A 22,349-nucleotide genomic window follows, 5' to 3' on the forward strand; every position below is an offset into this window, starting at 1 on the left:
CCAGCTCCCTTTCCTGCAGCTCAGCCATACACTGGAGCATATTAGTTTGATCCTCCAGCAGCCTCAGCATTGAATCCTGCCTCCTGTCATCACGCTGCCGCCACCTTTCATCTTCAGCCCGCCACTTACTCTCTGCAGCCCGCCACCTCTCCTCGCATTCATTTTGTGCTTTCCTGCACTCTGACATTGTCTGCCTCCGCGTATTTTCCTGTGCTCTGTCTGTGTGGGAGGACAGCATGAGCTCAGAACATTTCATCGCAAGTGCTTTTTTTTTTTTTTTTCCTCCTTCTAATCTTCGCTAGCCTTTGGGAAGGAGAAGGTCCTGTGATCCTTGAAACACATGCAACTGGTGGAGGAAACAAAAAGGGACAGTGGTATTTAAAAAGACACATTTTATAGAACAATGGGTACACTCTTTCACGGTGAACCTTGCTGTTAACATTGCATACATAGCACATGTGCTTTCCTTACAAGGTCGCATTTTGCCTCTACCCACCACGTGGGCTAACCCCTCCCACCACCGCGTGGCTAACAGCTGGGAACATTTCTGTTCAGCCACAGGCAAACAGCCCAGCAGGGACAGGCACCTCTGAATGTCCCTTAAGAAAAGCACCCTATTTCAACCAGGTGACCATGAATGATATCACTCTCCTGAGGATAAAACAGAGAGATAAAGAATGGATGTTGTTTGAACGCCAGCAAACATATGCTGCAATGCTTTGTTTTGCAATGATTCCTGACTACTTGTTACTGGCCTGGCGTGGTAAAGTATCCTACCATGGTGGACAGAATAAGGATGCCCTCCCCAGAAACCTTTTGCAAAGGCTTTGGGAGTACATCCAGGAGAGCTTTATGGAGATGTCCCTGGAGGATTTCCACTCCATCCCCAGACATGTTAACAGACTTTTCCAGTAGCTGTACTGGCCGCGAATGCCAGGGCAAATTAATCATTAAACACGCTTGCTTTTAAACCATGTATACTAGTTAAAAAGGTACACTCACCAGAGGTCCATTCTCCACCTGGCGGATCCAGGAGACAGCCTTGAGTGGGTTCGGGGGGGTACTGGCTCCAGGTCCATGGTGAGAAACAGTTCCTGGCTGTCTAGAAAACTGGTTTCTCCGCTTGCTTGCTGTGAGCTATCTACAACCTCATCATCATCATCTTCCTCCTCCCCAAAACTTGCTTCCATGTTGCCTCCCTCTCCATTGACTGAGTCCAAGCACACTGTTAGGGTAGTGGTGACTGAACCCCCTAAAATGACATGCAGCTCATCATAGAAGCGGCATGTTTGGGGCTCTGACCCGGAGCGGCCATTTGCCTCTCTGGTTTTCTGGTAGGCTTGCCTCAGCTCCTTAAGTTTCACGCGGCACTGCTTCAGGTCCCTGTTATGGCCTCTGTCCTTCATGCCCTGGGAGATTTTGACAAATGTTTTGGCATTTTGAAACCGGGAATGGAGTTCTGATAGCACGGATTCCTCTCCCCAAAGAGCGATCAGATCCCGTACCTCCCGTTTGGTCCATGCTGGAGCTCTTTTGCGATTCTGGGACTCCATCATGGTCACCTCTGCTGATGAGCTGTGCACTCACCTGCAGCTTGCCACGCTGGCCAAACAGGAAATGAGATTCAAAAGTTCGCGGTTCTTTTCCTGTCTACCTGGCCAGTGCATCTGAGTTGAGAGTGCTGTCCAGAGCAGTCACAATGGAGCACTCTGGGATAGCTCCTGAAGGCCAATACTGTCGAATTGCATCCACACTACCCCAAATTCGACCCGGCAAGGCCGATTTCAGCACTAATCCCCTTGTCAGGGGTGGAGTAAAGAAATCGATTTTAAGAGCCGTTTAAGTCGAAAAAAGGTCTTCGTCGTGTGGACGGGTGCAGGGTTAAATCGATTTAACGCTGCTAAATTCGACCTCAACTCCTAGTGTAGACCAGGGCTAATGTTCTTTGCATTGTTTATGGCTGAGGCCAGACTAACTCTTGGTTAGTTAAGTGTCTGTTTCAGTCTCTCTCACCTTCTTAGTAATTTCTTCAAATGGATTGTGGAGACAAGTTGGGGTGTTTTGTGAATGAGAGGCTCCAGGCTGGTGTCTCTAGTCCTCTTCAATATGAGAATCATGGGCTTCTAACTGGTGGCTGTATATTTTTCATTTGATTTGGTCACTGTCTGTGATCTTCTGGGTTCTTTGGGGATCTGAATGTCCTGGTTTCTCAAGGAAAGTGGTATATATCTGTGATGTCCCTTCACTATTAATGCTTGTGCGTGATATACCTTCACATTATCACCCAATCTCAGACCTAGGCAAGGAGATTGAACAGTCGCTGACTTCTCAATTTCAGCTTCATCTTTTCAGTCAACTTTCTGGCTAGGTCCCAGACTAGGTTCCTGGCTTTCTCTGGACTTGAGCTTTTCAGGATCATGAATAGAGTCCTGCTGGTCTTACTTTTTGTGTTAAGCCGTATTCTGTTTGTATTATATAAAATTCATTTTCTTTTTTGGTGCTGTGTATACTTTGGGTGTGCTACAGATTTCTTACTCATTGCAGTAGTCTCACTACCCACCTCTAGCAGACCTGAGTGTTCGGACTCTTACATATTGGCAACACTTTTGTAACTTATCATGATTGTCAAGTATTAAGTTTTAAATGAGAAACTGATTATATTCACTTCCTGGTTGCTGCAAATAACAATGTTTTCTGTATATAGAGCCCCTTCACTGTGTGTGTGGTGTTTGTATCTATCAATTAAAGCTTAGTAAATCTATAGATGTAGTCTTCTCTCCCTCATTCCCCAGATAGCTGCCTGATGTTCTGAGCTTTCAGATAAAGTATTTTTATTGAAAGGCATAAGTCATCCACATACACCTCTCTAGAAAGCTTTTTTTTTCCCCCTCTAGACCAGGGGTTTTCAACCTTTCTCTTTCTGAGGCCCCCACCAACATGCTATTAAAAACTCCACAGCCCACATGTGCCACAACAACTGTTTTTCTGCATATAAAAGCCAGGACCAGCATTAGGGTATAGCAAGCAGAGCAACAGCCCAGGGCCCCATGCCACAGGGGCCCCCACAAGATTAAGTTGCACATGCTTTGTATTGTGGGGAACTTTCCTGGCTTCTGCACAACCCCAGTGAGGTGGGCTAGTGAAAGGATCTGAGTCCTTGCTTCTACTTCCTTTACCCAGAGGCCTCCCTGCCCTTGAGGACTTCCCTTCCACTCTTCTGTCTGGAAGAGTCCTCGTAACCCCAACAAGGCTGGGCCCAGGCTTCCTGGGGGGCTCGACCCCCAACCCTGCTGCGGTCACCTAGGACAGGGGCAAGGGTGTCCCCACTCCAGGGTACTGTCTCTGCACTGGGCACTTCCCTGACCCACTGATATTACATACAATCTAAAGCAAATGCAAGTTATTTAATCAACAATTAATTAAAAAAAGAATAAGGAAAAATGGGAAAGATTAAAGGAAAACACATCACCCAGCTGTGTGGCAGGGAACGTCACAAACAGTGTCTCTGGGATGTCAGGGCAGTTCACAGTCTGTTTCTTGCAGGTCCCAGGCTGCCTTCTCAGGTTCTGGCTGTGCTGCAGGGATGCTGTGGATTGGACACTTGCTCTGGTGGTGGCCACACACCTCCGGGCTTTAGGTGGTTGGACCCTTCTTCCTAGCGTCAGCGCCCCATCAGGTTAAAATCCCCTTCCCAGTCTGGCCTGCAAGGATCCTTGGCTGGGGGTGTATTTCTGTGCTGGGCCCTTTGCCCAGGGTTCCTCCTTGGCTGGCCCCAGTTGCTCACCACACCTGGCTCCAGCCCTAGCTCCACCCTTCCTCAGCACTGATTCTGCTGCTCTGCCTCCAGCCTCCTGGACTGCTTCTCTGGCTCTGTGGCTGCAACTCTGCTCCCAGCACAGGATCTGCTCACTCTGGGCTGTATCTCTGGCCCTCCTGGCTGGCACAGCTCAGCTTGGGCCCCTGCTCTCTGTTTGACCCCGCCAATTCCAGCTCACACGGAGGATGGGACCCACCCTGGCCTCCTGACTTCCTGATTAGCCTGACCGCCCTGTCAGTCAGACTGACCAGGAGCATTGGCCTCTCCTCATCGTTCCTGGGGACTGTTAGTCTCAGGGTCCTGATTTTCCATCGACTCTTCCCCTTTCTTTTGATACTGGGAGCTAGCCAACCAAAACACCCCCACTGAGCCTTAGTAAGGGGACAACAGTCCCCTTACATTAGGGAGGTACTCCAGCTGTCTCCATTTGGAAGATGTTGATCAGTGTAGGTTCTAAGTGCCAGAAATAACTTTTTTTTGACAAAGGGTTTGTGGTTAAAAATTGAATTTTAGACTAAAAGCCGGTTATTTGCACCAGTGATATTCTAGGCAAATTGAGGTGTGGTAGACCAAGGCTTCCAGTTTCTAAAGTATTGAAAGGACTGGATAAAATGGCTCCAGATCACGTGGATGAGGGTTATAGTGGGAAGACCTATGATATGCAAAGAGTAATACGTACATATACTTAGAATCATAGAATATCAGGGTTGGAAGGGACCTCAGGAGGTCACCTAGTCCAACCCCCTGCTCAAAGCAGGACTGATCCCCAATTAAATCATCCCAGCCAGGGCTTTGTCAAGCCTGACCTTAAAAACTTCTAAGGAAGGAGATTCCACCACCTCCCTAGGTAATGCATTCCAGTGTTTCACCACCCTTCTAGTGAAAGTTTTTCCTAATATCTAACCTAAATCTCCCCCACTGCAACTTGAGACCATTACTCCTTGTTCTGTCATCTGCTTCTACTGAGAACAGTCTACATCCATCCTCTTTGGAACCCCCTTTCAGGTAGCTGAAAGCAGCTATCAAATCCCCCCTCATTCTTCTCTTCTGAAGACTAAACATCCCCAGTTCCCTCAGCCTCTCTTCATAAGTCATGTGTTCCAGTCCCCTAATCATTTTTGTTGCCCTCCGCTGGACTCTTCCCAATTTTTCCACATCCTTCTTGTAGTGTGGGGCCCAAAACTGGACACAGTACTCCAGATGAGGCCTCTAGTAGAAATACACTTCTGGGAAATGGTATATATTTGTGGTTCACATGATGTGGAGATGATGGGTCAAATCCAGGATCTTGCTGCAATTCCTGTTTGGTTTTTTCTTTTTTCTTTTTTTCTTAAATCTGAAAACCTGCATCTTTAACATTGATACCATAACAGACACATCAGTCTTGGGGCAGTAGAATGTTTGTAGACTACTGAATGGTCTACCTTTTTTCACTTTTTCTCTGTTCATGTAAAAACAAAGCAATAAGGCATAAGCTTCAGTGCATTGTTGGGCAAGTATATTGGGTTTTGTTGATTTTTCTGGGTTAGGATGGACAGAAGTTCAGCCAGCCAGGATTAAGTTAATTGCTGGAAATTGCGTTGCTTATTACTGTTTGCACTGCAGTAGCAGCTAGGAACCCCAGTCATGGACCAGGGCCTCATTGCGCTAGGCGCTGTACAAACAGAACAAAAAGGCAGTCCGTGCCCCATGGTGTTTACAGTCTAAGTGTAAGGAAATTCTCATTGCTATTCTGAGTACACAAGCATATTAGCTCTACAAATATGTAACACTTAAAAATATTTCAGTATATGGTTTGACAACTATTAGAACTTCTGATGCTTGAATTTGACAAACACCACTCAATGCCCATCAGGGATGGATTCATCAGCTTTGGTGTTTTGTGATTCATTTACTGTGACACTGTTACTAGAGGTAAACAATTGCACTCTTCCTTAGCAAATTTCTGTTTCAATACATGGCTGTGTTACATTTCTGAGTACAAACTGTTAAGCCATTCTGCGACAAAAGCAGAACAATTTAACTGTCTAAGAATTTTATTTTTTTTCCCCTCAGATGTACACTTGGAATTGGAAGATCGACTAGCAAAATTTATGAGGACAGAGGAATCTATTATATACTCATATGGATTTGCCACAATTGCCAGTGCTATTCCAGCATATTCAAAGCGAGGGGACATAGTGTTTGTGTAAGTAACACTTATCTTGCAGAGATCCCAGAGTAAAATTTCTGTTGGGGGAGGGGGGGCTTGCGGGAGGGGGGAATATTACTCAGATCTTGAAGAACTCCTTGATTGTGTGTGTTCAAAAGTCTCTGGTATTCTATAGCCAGATAACTGCATCTCCACGTAGATTTGTACATTTAATGTTCAATTGTTCCTGAGAAGCGTACAGTGCAGTTTAGAAGGAGGGATGCAAAGATGGCTATTTGGGCTGGCTGTGTATTAAGCAATTCCCCTGGCTTAAAGTAGAACATTTTGAAACTCACTTTAAGTGGCATCACCTACTGGTGAACTCAATGGGTCATGGTGGGGAAGTTGTAAACCAACTCTGTGCCACTAGACAGTCTTGTGCCCCACAGGGATGATCCTAAATATGGCATAGCCAACTGCAGGAGAGCCACTTCTTGTCAGCTGCACACTGCAAAGCAGCCTGAACAGAGAGGAGAATCTGGAACATATTTCTAAAGTTGAATGTCTACAATGAATAGAAGCTGTCATGAAATGGTTTAAGCTTGATCAGTAGGTTGAAAGTCAGACAGGATTAAAATGAAAAAGTTTAAATGTCCTAAGAATAAAAGGAAAACTTTAATAAAACCACTTTGTAGAGCAATTTAACCTTGTTTGTATAACAATATTTAACATGTAAACTGATCAGTGGGCCTAAAACTCCTCTCTCTTCTGATTTGTTCTTCAGACCAAATTTGCTAGCTTTCAGTTGTTGCTGTTACCCAAGAAAATCAGACTTTGGCAATGATTGCCACCTAAAGAGGGAACACATGTCCCCATGTATGTAAGGAATAGCAAGGTTGCAGTGGTTAATTTTCCTCTATTAGCCATTGTGCAGTGTCGTTGGCAACTCATTTGAGATGGGCAGGTTTTTCTGTCTTGCCTGCAGGGCACTGATGCCTTCATAACTGTTAGAAGGGTCAGGGGAGAGAGAGGCCAGCCCAGATTGACAAATTAAGTCTGACAACACTCATGCCAGTCTAAATCCTGAATTGTCTATGGAAGGTGAGAACTCAGGTACATGCTTTCTCAGATAGTGGGGCTATAGGTCACTTTATACTTAGATATTCAGATGCTCTGTCATGCCAAAAATTATCATAAGACTAATATTATCTTTGAAAGAACTAATACTGTGACAGAGCAAGAATTTTAATCATAAGCAAGATTGAATGGAGCAGCTTGAAGGCAAGCTTCTGTGAGGTACTGAACTCATTCCGAAGAGACTTGAATATTAAATAAAAATAAAATAACTTTCAGAAATATTTCTACTGCCTTCTGGTTTCCCTGTGACATTTCAAGCTACACTTACCTATATTGCATTATGGCAATCACTTACTTTCCCTCTTTACCAAAAAAAAAAAAAAAAAAAAAAAAGGGTTGTACCACAAACTACACTTCTGATAGAAACTTACGAAATTATTTGCAGATCACCATTGTGGCATGTGATGTTTTACAGAGAAATAGAATGATGAGTACATTACCTCAAAGAATTTGCAATCTTTATCTTCTAAAACAAAATCAGCTTGCTTCAATTTTAACTTTGAACATCTAGTTCTACTCTAAAAATCGATTGACACTTTTAAAAAGTAACCAGTTCCATGCCTAATTGCCTATCTTAATTTCTACCTAAAACATACTCAACTTTAGAAAAAAACCCATTTACTAGGTAAACTATTTTAAAACAGTGCTTTAGACTCGGGTATGCTTTTTAAACATTGCTTTGAAGCAGTGATGCCTGATGCATAATGGTTTGCACACAGTGCTTAAAGGAAAAAAATCTGTAGATGGTCTAGAAAACCTAAATCTTTAAACCTGGTACATTGCAAAAAATTTGAAACTTTAGTTATAGAGCTAACTGCATCTGATAAGAAGTCAGGACCCAAATGTACTATCTTTGTGATTCTAGCATGCTTAAAAATGCATTAAGTTGATGTGTAGAGAGTCTAAGCTTATAAGTGATAACATTTGTTCTTGTTATGGGCAAAAATAACTAGTTTATAGAAATCTTTGGAAGTTATTGTATTAAATACTGCTGACAACTTATGGTTACTTTCAAATTACCTCACTCACACTGTCAATTAAAATGAGTTGATGACAATCTGACAAGCAATTATTGCAATAGTATGGAGAGCAGTTGACAAAATTGGTATCAAATGTCTAAAATAACAAAACACTTCAAAGTTAATGAAGAAAAAGTGCTTACTAGCTGAATGCTTTCTTTGGGAGTTAGTAAATCTTGCCTCTCCTATCATGCAAAATGCTTCTGCAACCACAAAGCTACAATAGAAAGGTTCTGCTGGATAAACAGAAAAGCTTCAGACCTAACCTCTTTCCTCCAAAGAAATGTATCCCACTTTGTGATGAGAAAATAGGCTGTATTTAACTTAGATTGTATTCTGCGAGAACAAAAACCCATGCAATAAGTAGCAGTAGACTCATGGTTAAGGCTGCATTCCCTAACTTGTTTCTCTTGACTTTTTAATAAAAGCTGCAGTTTGTGTATTCACATTTTAAATTAAAGCAAATTAAAATGCACTGCATTGAGTGACCAGAATATTTTAAGCTTGATATGCTTAATTCATGCATATATTTATTCTTTTTGCAGTAAGGCTATAATCTATACTTACTGTGGTGTATAAAGTATGGGCACCATATGTGTAGCTGCACGCTGCAGTGAGTCAGGCTGCATCCCTGTTTGTCACTGCAGCATGTAGCTACGTGCGGCAGAGCTGCCAAAGCCTTTCACTGTAGCCAGGAAAGGCTTTGGCAAGGAAGAGGCACTGCTTGGGCATGTAGAGAGCCTGTGTAGGAAATATGACCTAAGGCTTCAGGAAGGTAGGGCACCCTACTTGCCTAAGATGTGTCTCACTATCTACATTGCTGTTTGTACCTATGCTACCTGGGAATGTGGTGTCTGTACCTTGCACGCTGCCTTAAGTATAAAGGTACCCTAAGAGTCTCTGCTTCAGTAGCACACAGTATTTATCACTGACAAAAAAAGGGTATTCATAGCATCATGTTATGAATTTGATGTTTGAAAACTTAAATGACTGTTGTTCAGTATGTGCAGAAGGAGGGATTTCCAACTTCAAAAGGAATTCTGGGTATATCCAATTAAGAAATTACCAAAAAGCATAACTTAGTTGGGGAAGAATTACATATTCATCTTTAAGTCTGAAGAAATGGCTTACCAGGCCTGCAAAACTGGGACAAATGCTCCCCATAGGGTGAAATAAAAGAGGAAGTATGAGTACTCTTAAGACTGGTAAGAGAGGTCAGGCACATCCTCTCCATCAATGAATCAATGGATAATTGTAGGAGTATAATACCCCTATTGATGGAATGTTGGTCTTGGGAATTATGCCAGCCTTAACTGCCACAATGAAAAATAGGTAACTACAGAATAAGCCGGATAGTCATCCTAGATGCAGAGACAGTAAAATGGCTTCTCAACGGAAATAGTTAATTACATATATTTGTTGTGATTTCATATGAACAGTTCAGTATAATTTGGAAACCAGAAAATACTTTAGTATGATTTCTGTGTACTGATCGTTGCTTTAGAGAGAAACTAGTTGTGAAATGTACATTTTAGAAAGTGTAAAGATGTCTCCACATATCCGCAGAGGATAACAGGTGTTAGAAACCAATTTTAAATTATTTAAAGTTGTGTGTAATAAAACATAGATTTTATTTATACACATAAGTATACAAGGCAGTTTAAAAGTAAAGCAGGCCTAAAAACGTAATTGACCTATGCTGTTGTTTAAAAGTGATTAACAAACCAAGTGCAAAATGAAAGAGTATTCTCTGTTTATAGAGATGAAGCTGCCTGCTTTGCTATTCAGAAAGGATTACAGGCATCTCGAAGTAACGTTAAGTTATTTAAACATAATGATATGGCTGACCTTGAGCGACTTCTGAAAGAACAAGAGATTGAAGATCAAAAGGTAAAATTTCTTTGTAGTCTTTTGCCCTTCTTAAGTAGGTTGTATATTTGAATAGATCCAGTACTCGTAGTCTATTTGTTTTATATAAATCCCTGCTGAATGCTTAATTTTGCTTATATAGTTAAAATAGATTTGGCTGCTGTGTTCGCTTACCATAATTGTATTAAGAGTAGGTGACGGAGGTGGTCACTAAGGGCTTGTGATTTTAAATGCAGTTTTTTGTACCTATACACTTTTATTTTGAAATCTGTGTAACTGCCCCATCCTAGGGGTGACACTGATTAACTATCAGTTTCCAAACCACTATAAGTAAATCCGTACCAAAACTGTTAGAACAGACTTAACTTTATAAATAAATAATTATAGGCCAGAACTATAGAAGAGGTGAGATGGTTTTCCTCATGTACTCTTCACATGCTCCCTCTTTATAAAAACTATCATTAGAGCCAAATATGATGATGAAATACTTCCATTCAAGCAGTAACTTGGGAGGATATTAAACAGCAGCTGCGAAAGCTAGACCTCTTTAAATCAGCAGGTCCAGTTAACTTTCATCTGAGAGTTTTAAAAGAACTGGCCAAAGGGCTCTTTAGACTGTTGATGTTGGGTTTTATTTTTTATTTATTTATTTTTTTAATAAGTCTTGGAATACTGATGAAATTCTAGAAGACTGGAAGAAGGTTAATGTTGTGCCAATATTAAAGGGTAAACAGGATGACTTGGGTAATTATAGGCCAGTCAGTGTGACATTAATCCTGAAGAATTAAAGGCGAGTAATATAATTAATTACTGATCAATATGGGTTTATGAAAAAATGTCTTACCTTTTTTGGGGTTACATGTTTAGTTAATAGAGGAAATAGTGTTGATAGACTATTCTAACACTTCTGTAAAGCATTTGACTTGGGCTGCATGACATTTTGATTAAGAAACTAGAACTATGCAAAATTAACATGGCACACACACTTGATTTAAAAATGGCTGATTAGGTCTCAGCAGGTAACTGTAAATGGGAAATCATTGAGTAGGTGTGTCAGGTCCCACAAGGATCAGTTCTTGGCCCTGTGCTATGTAACGTTTTTATCAATAATCTGGAAGAAAATATAGCTTTGAGTGATAGTTTGCGGATGATACCTAGATTGGGGGAGTAGTAAATAATGAAGAGGATAGGTCATTGATACAGAGGCAACATGGATCACTTGGTGTAAGCTGGACCAAAGCAAACAGTGTGTTTCAATACAGCCAAATATAACATCCTACATCTAGGGGGAAAAAAATGCAGGCTATGCTTACCGGATGAGGGATTCTATCCTGAGAAGCAGTGACGCTGAAAAGACTTGAGAGTCCTTGTGGATAATCAGCTGAACGTTAGTTTCCAATGTGAGGCTGTAGCCAAAAGGGCGAATGCAATCCTTGGATGTATAAACAGGGGAACTGTGAGTAGGAGTAAAGAGGATAGGTAGCGTATGCTTTTGGCACTGGTATGACCACTGCTGGAATACTGTCTGGTTCTGATGTACACACTTCCAGAAGGATGTTGGTAAATTGGAAAGGATTTAGAAAAGGGCCAGGAAAATGATTAAAGAATTGGAAAACATGCCTTATAGGCAAGACTCAAGGAGTTTGATCTGTTTAGCTTATCAAAGAGAAATGTAAGGGGTAACTTGATGGGTCTATAAGTACAGTAAAACCTTTTTTTAATCTGGCATGTTGGGGAAATGGGGGGTCCCGGTAAGTGAAAAATGCCAGTTAACTAAGAGGGAGGGAGGGAGTTTGGGTGCAGGGCACAGTCTCTGGAAGGGGGTGTGGGGCTAGGGGTTGGGTCACAGGAGGGGGTGCAGGGCATGGGCTCTGGGAGGGAGTTTGCGTGCGGGAGGGTGCTCTGGGCAGGGGGTTGGGGCACGGGAGGAGATGTAGGGTGCCAGATCCAGGGGGCGCTTACCTCAGGCGGCCCCCTGCAAGCAGCGACCTGTCCCTGCTGCTCCTAGGCGGAGGCACAGCAGGCAGCTCTGAATGCTGCCCCTGCCGTAAGCGCTGGCTTCGCAAATCCCATTGGCTGGGAACCACAGCCAAAGGGAGCTGCAGGGGCAGCGCCTGTAAGCAGAGGCAGCATGCAGAGCTGTCCGCCGCACGTCTGCCTAGGAGCAGCTGGGACGTCTTGCCACTTGCGGGGACTTACCCAAAGTAAGTGTCCCTCCCGTGCCCCAACACCCAGAAACCCCTCCTGATCCCCCTCCCGCACTCCGAACACGGAGCTGGGGAACCACACGGACCCCGGTAGCGAGCCTGCTGGCCCTGCACCAACCAAACTATAAACCGGACTTTCTATGAAGATTAGGAATGCCGGTTTATAGATCTTTTCAGTTGGTACAGGGCCAGATAACACAGCTTTTACTGTACCTACATAGGGAACAGCACTTTGATAAGAGGGCTCTTAAACCTAATAGGTAAAGGTATACAAATCCAGTCTCGATGTAAGGTGCATATTAACTGTGAGGATATATCTACCATTAGAGCAATTTACTGAGCATTGTGAGAGATTCTTCCATCATTGGAAATTTGTAAATCAAGAATTGATGTCTTTCTAAAAGAGAGAGTTCAAACAGGAACTAATTCAGGGAAGTCCTAGGGCCTTTGTTACTCAGGAGGTCAGACTAGATGATCACAGTGGTTCCTTCTGGCCTCATAATCTATAAGAATATATTTGAGGTATGTTATAAAAGGGCCTTTGTAACAGGATTCTGTTGAGTTGAAACTGACTGCAGTGACCTTATGCTGAAAAGCCCTACAAGTCTTTAAATTGCACTGTTTCCACTTATCTTTTCATGACAAAGAGGAAGTACACCCTGAACGCTGTTCACAGCTAAAGGAGCATTTCTGCTCTCTGTGGTAGAGACCTGGTCTCAAAATATACAGTCCTGAATTTTTTTCCCTTAGTGTAAGTATGCAGTTTAGCTGAATCGGTGGTATTCAGTCCCTGATTTGTTACACAGAGGCACAGAATCTTAAATACAGCAACTTTAAAAATAATAAAGCCAAATAGCCAACTGTAAGACACTTTATATGGTTATAAGAGCTGAAATACTAATGTCCAACTAGGGATATAAAAGTTTTTTTCAAAACAAATAGTTATCTTAATAGAAGTTTGTATTTTTTGTTGTTGAACAATTCATATGTACTGAACATACATTTTCTCTGAAGAATCCTCGTAAGGCCTGTGTAACTCGAAGGTTTATTCTGGTGGAAGGGCTATATATGAATACTGGAGATATTTGTCCTCTTCCAGAATTGGTAAGTGGTTTCAGTTTTGTTTGTTTAAGCTGTGGTATGTTATATACACACATTATTAATAAAATATTAATATTGCATGTTTGAGCCTTAAGAGTAAGTGTTAGCTACAAAGTGGATTGTTGGAATTGACATTTTTGAGGTATTCATAATCAGGTTTGGAATTTTGCAGTTCTGTAATGTACATATCCTATAGCAATGATCCGTTTTTACAGAGTATATACCTGTATGATAGGTTTAGACTAAAATCACATTTTTGTTTTAGTTTAAAAATTGAGGTTGGTCTCTTAAATAATGAAAACAGTACGCTTGTCTCCAGGGAGTACAACCTTCTCTATTAAACATAGATTTTGTGTACAACACTGTTCCTGATGATGGAGAGAGTGCTGTGCATATTTTAGGTAATATTTTAAAGTATTTTATAGCCTGTTTCTTAAAAAGAAAATCCAAGTTAGGTCTCATAAATGACTATGGGCATTTTAGATTTCCTATACTTCTTTTAAGTGTTAAACAGTGGTATTGGTGTGTAGGACTCTAAAACGCACACAGTGGCTGAGTATTCTGGTAGGATTAACCGTTTCACTTGATAGGATCTTTCATGTGATTTTCAACCTTTTGTACATGTATGTTGTACTTATTTCTTTGCAAATTATGTCAGTAATATCAGACTGTCTTGTATCATTTGTACTATTAAATTTGCAGATAAAATTGAAATATAAATATAAAGTGAGGATTTTTTTGGAGGAAAGCCTTTCCTTTGGAGTCCTCGGAGAATATGGACGAGGTGTTACAGAACACTTTGGAATAAATGTAAGTGCCAGGCTCTTTTTTCTTCCATTGGGACTATTTTGTGTTGGCAAGAAGGTTGTAGCCTAGAACAAGTTCTGATACTGGTTTTCTTGTATATTTTTGGCAATGACAGTACTACAGATTTTAAGTGTTCATCTGTGTATGGTAGGAATTTTAAGTCAATCTGTCTATCCAATTACTATGCTGATCTTTTTGTTTAATAGAAGATACAACCACTTATTTTTTTAGTTTAAATAGCAGCATTGGAGGTAGGTGGAGTTGGCACTGTTCCCCTTTAAAAGACCCCTTTTATCATCTGCCATTAACATTCACTTTGGATTTGAATTTTGCACAGAGTTCTCTGAAGAGTGAACTACTTTTAGGAAAAGTCTTAATAAAAAAACTATCTCTTGTTAGAATAAAAAATATCTCTTGTTAGAATGGAGGGGACTAGTGAATGTGATATGCTATTTTTGTCTTATGAGGACATTGTACTTGGGGTTGTAGGTGGAATACATTTGGCACTGGGGAGTCTTTAGTCTAATACTCTGCTCATACACGTGTGGCAACAGACTCATCAGTTTACATAGTAATGTGAGCCTGCATGTGTGATAGTAGAGATGAGTTTTAATTTTAAATGCAGTAGAATATTTTTACTCTTAAACAAAATGTTAAGTGGGAAAGAAATGCTGTTTAAAAATAATCAATCCTGCTTACATGAAAGAATGTTTTTAAAGTGCATGAATATTAAATATCACCATGCTACAGATGGGCACAACTTATTGTAACTTCTCCAAAGACATTTGTATCATACTTTGTTTAGGTACCAATATCTCTGTTTTAGCCTGTACTCGGGCATGGCACACTTCAGAACACCAAGACATGGACTTGAAAGAGGGTATCTTAAAGCTAAAGTGGAAGGTACTGTGGAGGTATCTCCACAGTTAAGGTTGCATTCCGCTTTTCACTGAAAGCATAATTAACTTCTCTCTATTTGACAGCTCACTGAATTTAGTCTCTAAAAATACTTGCCATTTTTTCAAGATAAATTAAGTCCATTCAGTTTATAAATTGGGCCCAGGCATTTTTTTCACTGCCCGCACCTACACCACCACAAACTCAAAATTTTACATTTAACAGAAAAATATTCTAGTAGGGAAGGTCACAAGTCCCTCTCTTTGTACTTTGCCCCCATTCCTGACTCTCCTTCAGTGGGGCACAGGGTGGTTGGCATATGAAGTCAGACTTTCTATAGGTAGGTTCTAGCCATAGCCCTGCTCATTGTGCTCGTAAATTCAGTGGGTTCCCTATGCTTGGGAACACTGGTTTGGCATGACCTGTATAGTGAGGCCACCAGGGGCCCGTCTCGTCATCAGCCGTTAGCTGGGGAAGGAAGAAAAGTGCACATTGGAGGCAGTGGTTCCTCAGCAGAAGCGACTTTTGCAACCTTCTGAACATTGGTAATGTCAAATTCTATCTGACTTCTGGCATCCTTTCTTCTCTGCTGATCTCTCCCAACATTGCACTCCCATGTCTTCTCCACTTCTCCTGCCTTTGTTTCCTGCTCATTTGCTCTAACTCATCCAACCCACATAATATATTTGGGAAAAAAAATCAAAAAGCAATTTGAAGAAACACAGTGCAAGTGGGACTACCATGGTGTTTGCCAAGCATCATTTGATTGCTTGGCTTGTTGTAAAATCTCTTTGCCCATCCCCGGTCTTTGTCAGTCTTGTCTATTTAGAATTAAAGCTCTTTGTGGTAAAGACCATTTCTTTCTATGTGCTGTATTGCACACCTCAAAAAGAGAACTTGTTTGTAACCAATGAGTTAATGGGACAATTAGGTATTTCTCGGATTTAAAGCCAACTCCAGTTAAGCATGTACTTAAATACTCCTGAGGGAATTATGCACCAAAAAATAAAAAATTATGTGCCCAATATTTCAAAATTCTGCAAATTTTATTTGTCAATAAATGTGGCTCCAGCATGGCAGTGGGGAGCACAGGCCACTGGCTGCATTGAGGTGGGAGGAGATCACCCTGAAGCCCTCACCTCCCCCAGTACAGGGACTCGGCAGTGAGGCTGCACCTGACCCTGCAGAGTGCAAGAGCTGGGCCTGCCCCAGAAACACCTCAGGGCCCTGCCCCTCTGTGCCAGGTGCACCAGGTGTGAGTAGGAAGGGTTAGCCCAGCAGGATCCAAGTGTGGAGAGGCTTAGTGTGGGGGGATCCAGGTGTGGGGCGAGAGGTTTCTTTGTGGGGGCAATCTGGGTGTGGGTAGCTCAGTGGATGATTTGGATGCACAAGGGCTGGTTGGTGGGTTCTGGGTGCAAGGGCAATAGGACTCTGCAGGGGATTCAGGTGATAGTGGTTGGGCTCAGCGGGTGGGGGTAGATAGGGCTTGGTGGGAGGGTCTGGGTGTGGAGGTTCAGTGTGGGGGGTCTGGGTAGTGGGAGTCCAGGTGCAGCTGGTTGGGGCTCAGTGGGGTGGGGGTCTGGGTGTGGGGGACTTGTCGGAGGGATCCAGGTGTAGGGGGGTAGGGATCCTCAGGGTGAGGGTTTGATGGGCCTGCTTAATGGGGGAGCCCCAGCTGCTGCCAAGAGGACACTGCCTGCTGAGATTCTGCTCCCCCCCTCCCCCCGATTCCCCTGTCCCTTTTTCTTCTCCACCCACCTCCTCACCCACCTTCCCTCATTTCCCCCAACCCCACCATAGGAACTCACTGTTCCACAAAAAAATAAGGCTCCCAAAACACAAAATGGAAGAAGAACTAGTACTGGGACCCAGAAGGCTGCGTTCAGCTGCAGAGTCAGCGGAGCCCAAGACCAGAGATGGCCTCTGAGGGGGGCAGTGGCACATAACCCTGTGTGCCCACCCCCCATGCCTCACCTCTGTTTGGGGGACAGCCCCCCGCAAAAAAACTGCACGTGTGGTCGTGCGCCCCCACGAGGCTTCCCTACCATTTTCTGCAGGGAAAAGCAGGAAATGTGGGGGGAGAGGGGAGGGTGGGCCATTTTCTGCTGCGGGCGCTCAGACCCGCAGAATCCCCCTAGGAGTACAGTCACTGGCATGCATGTGTGCTCAGCCTTCCCTTCCCTCCCCCCGCCCAGCCCCCATCTCTAAGGCTGCTCCAGGCATGCTGGAACAGATGCGTTGCCAGGGAAGAGGCGCGTGTCCCCTGGCAGGTTTTGCATTTTTCTGCGTGGGGGGCACAGAAAAATGCAGGCCACATGACTTCTGCGCCTCCACATTGGCGCAGAATCCCGCCACGAGTAACTTAAATCACATTCAGTCCCATTGACTTAATTGGGACAACTCACATGCTTAAAATAGATCAGGTATCAAAGTACTTCATTAGATCGGGGCCTACACATGCATAATTTTATTGTTACATGCTGCATATATTGCAATACCTGAAAACATTTAAGTGAAATAAATATGAATCCTTAAAAACATAGTTTTAAAGCTCCTTGTTTGTGTCATTTTAACATAGTTATGGCTGAACTGTCTCCATTTTAATTTGAAACTGTGTGTGCGTGGTAGGTAGCCTGGTATATTTTGCCCTAGTACACATGTTAATTTGAAGCATAGTTTATGTATTGTAAATTACCTTGATTTAATTAAGCATCACTTCACTTCTGTCCACCTCATTTCTCTCTCATAATATATTCTGTTAATTGAATGGCAGATTGATGATATAGATCTGATTAGTGCAAACATGGAGAATTCCCTGGCTTCTATTGGAGGATTTTGCTGTGGAAGATCTTTTGTTATTGACCATCAGGTATGCCACCTCTTATTTTTAAATGGAATAGCAGACTGAATTTCTAAGAAATGACAGTGACTTGACTTCTGTTTGTAAGCTGCATCTTGATATAAATGATTTACATAGGAGTTTGTTCCATTTAGAAGACCACTTCTTCAGAAAGATTGTGTGGATGAGTTAGAGAACCAATGTTCAGTTATGATTTTTCCTTAATTTAAACCAAATGACTTTAAAGATTTTTTTTTTTCTGTACTGTCGTGAACAAGCAAAATTGATATAAAAGCTTTTCAGCTTTGTTTGACTTTTCATTTTCTTTCTCAGCGATTGTCGGGTCAGGGTTACTGCTTTTCAGCCTCTCTGCCTCCCCTACTAGCTGCTGCTGCTATTGAGGCCCTCAATATCATGGAAGAAAATCCAGGTATTTCATTCTGAAAAATCAAATACTTTGTAATGTGACAAGTTATTCTGTTCAGAGAGAACACTAACTGTTGGAGCTCAAGATTATAGCCTGTGGGCATAATTTCCCCCACTTCCATCCCTCACCCTCTTAGTCCAGCACTTCCTCATTTACTTTTCCATTTCTTTCGTTCATTCTCTTTGCTCCCTTTCCACTGACTCTTTCTGCATCTTACAGTCATTATCTCCTTTTCACTCATTCTCTCAACTTTCCCTCCCACTCTCTCTTCCCATCATACATCTTTTTCCTACCCCCTTCCTTTTTCACACACAGTGAAAAAGAGAAGTGGACACGGAAACAGCCAGAGAAGGGAGCCACTGAACACTTATTAAAAACTGTTATTGTTCACTATGAACAAATGTCCTACTGATTTCCCTCCTCCCATTTGACCAGAACATATTTGGTAATTTTCAAGGTAAGTTAAGGAAAAAAGGGGGACATAGTTATCAAAGGTTGTAGCCCCCTCTTACTTTCCAAGTATATTCCTTCAGCCTATAGTGTCTTGATTCTCCATGTGATGTCCTTTAATTGGCTCACACAAAAAAGTTATAGACAGAAATTACTCCACTGGAATAGCAGTGGCGGGGTGAGGAGGAGAGAACACATTTGTCACCCCTTAGGAGTGACAAGAAGAGGAAAAGAGGCTCAAACTTTAGTATTAAACTTTAATATTTTAAACATTTATTTGGGATTTATAGAAATATACAGCAAGAGACTGAGACTCTTTTTTCTTTTTGTCTAGTCATTTTTCAGATTTTACGAGAGAAATGCAAACGGATTCACAAAGCTTTGCAAAGGTAAACTCTTTGATCTTGACTACTGTCAACTTGCTCAGCATTTTATAGATCACAAAGTATCATGAATATAATACCCTCTATAATTACATTAGTTTAATATAATTCTTCTGGCAACAGATTTTTGATAATACAGTAAGTATTCTAGATTTGATACCTTATGTATTTTTCAGAATAAATACCTACCTGCTTCTATAGTTCCAATTCAATTTCTATATCCAATTAAAGTTTCTTAAAATTCTGTCAGTTATTGCAGTAATCTATAATCCAGTTTTAATGACCACTGATTTTTAGCAGTGGTCAAGCAATTACAATATTCTACTTTTTATTTCACAACAGTATTTGCTTTATCTGTATTCTTTCTGATAGTCTTTTAGTGGTTAGTTTTGTAATCTAGAAAAAAAAATTTCTAATGGTTCTGATAAAGAAATAAAGTCAGTTTTTGCTTAAGGCTTTCCTTGTAAGGTGATGTAAGTAGTCCAGAACAGTCTGGTCTCCTTGAATTGTGCTTCTGTGCCAATAACTGTTTGTTTGGTTTCAATGTTGCTTGATAAGCTTAAATTCTCTTACAACTAATCGTAATGGGGGGCACTAAACAATTGATGATTGAAACTTGTAACTGAGGTAAAATGGTCATAGCAGATATGTAACTGTGCTATTCTTCTGTAGTTATATTTGTAGGTATTTATATAGGAGCCATATAAACTTTTTCTTAAGAAATTAATGAGTGTAGCTAGAGGAACAATAGCAGACTCAAACAAATTCACTCTGAACAGACTAGAAGTTTGAATGTCACGTAGATAAACTGTCAGTAACAATCTCATTAAAATCAGCTACTACACTGGAAACTTTGAATTTACCTTTAAAAAGCTGTTAGTAATAATCTTGAGAAATACAGACAAGAGCCTTACTTCAGTATTGAGAAAAATTGGTTACAAAGATATTTACAAACGTAGATGAAAGTGATAGGGACAAACCGCGTGTAAGAAGAAATTGTGCACCTCTAATTTATTAGAACTCTTGGTGTCTACAACAAGTGTCTAAGAGCTGGATGTCAATTTATTTTAACTATCAAAATGCCTTTGACAAAATCCTCACAAGAGGAGGTTATGGAAAATTAAGCACAGGGTGAGACAAGTACTGTCACGGTTTAGGAACTGGGCAAAATTGAAAATGAGTAGGATTAACAAATGGTCAAGTGTCAATCTGACAAATGGCTAACAGTGGGGTACCTCATGATTCGGTACTAGGACTGGTATTTAATATCACTATCAAAAAAGCTAACAATGTTTGGAACTGTGTATTTTTTTTAATATAGTGGCATACACACACACACCCCTTGAATACGGCTTGGGGGGTGGGGGGGGTGTCACTATAGAAATCCATGGTACACCCACACCTTGAATACTGCATGTAATTCTGGTCGCCCAAGCTCAAAAAAATATAATAGAATTGGAAAAAGTACAGAGAATGGCAACAAAAATTATTAGGGGAATGGAACCGCCTCCATATGAAATTTTTTTAAAAAAAGACAGGGACTGCTCACTTCAGAAAAGAGAGATGACCGGCGTGGGTTGAGGGGACAGTATATGATAGTCTATAAAAACATGAATGGTGCAGAGAAAGGGAATAGGAGAGTGTTATTTACCCCTTCAGATAACACAAGAACCAGGGCTCACCCAATGATATTAATAGGCAGCAGGTTTAAAACAAGCACAAGGAAGTACTGCTTCACACAACACACAGTCAAGCTGTGGAACTCATTGCCAAGGGATGTTGTGAAGGCCAAAAGTAGAAGTGGGTTCAAAAAAGAATTTAATAAGTTTATGAAGGATAGGCCCATCAATGGCTATTAGCCAAGATGGTCAGGGGGACAATCCCATGCTCTGGGTGTCCCTAACTGCCAGAAGCTGGGGCTGGATGACGGGCAATAGATTACTTGAAATTGTCCTGTTCTGTTCATTCCGCCTGAACCATCTGGCATTTATGGAAGACAGGATACTGGGCTAGATGGATCATTGGTCTGACTCAGTATGGCCTTTTTTACATTCTTCTTGATAAGGGCTTGAGCAACTGTATAATGGCAAAACTTGTACAGTAACTCCTCACTCAAAGTCGTCCCGGTTAACGTTGTTTTGTTATGTTGCTGATCAATTAGGGAACGTGCTCTTTTAAAGTTGTGCAGTGCTCCCTTATGTTGGCAGCCGCCTGCTTTGTCCACTGCTTGCAGGAAGAGAAGCCCGTTAGAGCTAGCTGGTGGGGGCTTGGAACCAGGGTGGACTGGCAGCCCTCCCATCAGCTCCCTGCTCCCCTAAGTTCCCTATGCAGCAGCTGCCCAGCAGGCTATCAGTTGCCGGCAGTTCAGCTGTCCCTACCCCCACTGCCATGTGCTGCTCCTGCCCTCTGCCCTGGAGCTGCTTCTGGGAGCCTCCTGCTTGCTGTGTGGGCGGGGAAGGGGGTGCTAATGTCAGGGTGTCCCCCTCCCCCCTGCTCCTGCACCCCGCTTACCCCTCGTCCATATAGAACAGGCTGGGGACACAGAGGGAGAGAGCTTGGGGCAGCAGCTGCTGTCTCAACTTCCTGATCGACTTAAAAAGACAGTGCACGTAAGAGTGGGGTCAGTGTACTTAAAGAGGCAATGCGCATCTCTCTCTCTCTCTCCCCCCACCACACACACAGGGTGTGGGTCTCTGTCTGCCATGCTGTCTCCCCTCCCTCCATTTGTGCTGCCTTGTAGAGTGTGAGGCTACATTAACAACATGTGAACCCTTGAGGGCTCAGCCGAAAGCTAGTTCATCATTTAGCAGTAAGGCATTCCCTGGGAAATATCCCACTCTCTTCCACCCTTCTAACTTCACCACCTCAACCAAGCTTCACAATCATCATCGCTGTGTACAGTATTAAATTGTTTTAAAATATATTACACACACACACACACACACACACACACACACACTTTTTTGGTCTGGTGAAAAAAATTTCCCTGGAACCTAAACCCCAACCCCACCCCCCATTTAAATTAATTCTTATGGGGATTTGGATTCGCTTAACATCGTTTCACTTAAAGTCGCATTTTTTCAGGAACATAACTACAACATTAAGCAAGGAGTTACTGTAGAGGACGCAATTATTTAAGTTCGGCAGCATTAGAGAAGACTAAAAGACTGGTGCTAGTTGTGGGCACTCGAGGGTAGATGAAATTCCCTGACAAACGTAAAAACACGTTAGAAGGAATAATTTGAACTACTCTTGCATATTGCTG

At 42.1% G+C, this 22,349-nt stretch overlaps 1 protein-coding gene across 7 annotated transcripts in view; it reads left to right on the forward strand.

The window, feature by feature from the left end:
• SPTLC1 (serine palmitoyltransferase long chain base subunit 1) overlaps positions 1 to 22,349 on the forward strand; it is a 52,637-nt gene that overhangs the window by 21,956 nt on the left and 8,332 nt on the right. For 6 of the 7 annotated variants that reach the window (XM_073344886.1, XM_073344881.1, XM_073344885.1 and 3 more), the window contains 7 exons: positions 5,873 to 6,005; positions 9,865 to 9,994; positions 13,195 to 13,284; positions 13,984 to 14,091; positions 17,759 to 17,854; positions 18,158 to 18,254; positions 19,036 to 19,090. In XM_073344886.1, the coding sequence (XP_073200987.1) occupies positions 5,873 to 6,005; positions 9,865 to 9,994; positions 13,195 to 13,284; positions 13,984 to 14,091; positions 17,759 to 17,854; positions 18,158 to 18,254; positions 19,036 to 19,090 (709 nt within the window). The remainder of the gene's footprint in view (positions 1 to 5,872; positions 6,006 to 9,864; positions 9,995 to 13,194; positions 13,285 to 13,983; positions 14,092 to 17,758; positions 17,855 to 18,157; positions 18,255 to 19,035; positions 19,091 to 22,349) is intronic. The other variant, XM_073344882.1, reaches the window with a different exon arrangement.

The sequence above is a fragment of the Lepidochelys kempii genome, chromosome 5 (assembly GCF_965140265.1).
Source record: "Lepidochelys kempii isolate rLepKem1 chromosome 5, rLepKem1.hap2, whole genome shotgun sequence".
Lineage (NCBI taxonomy): Eukaryota > Metazoa > Chordata > Testudines > Cheloniidae > Lepidochelys > Lepidochelys kempii.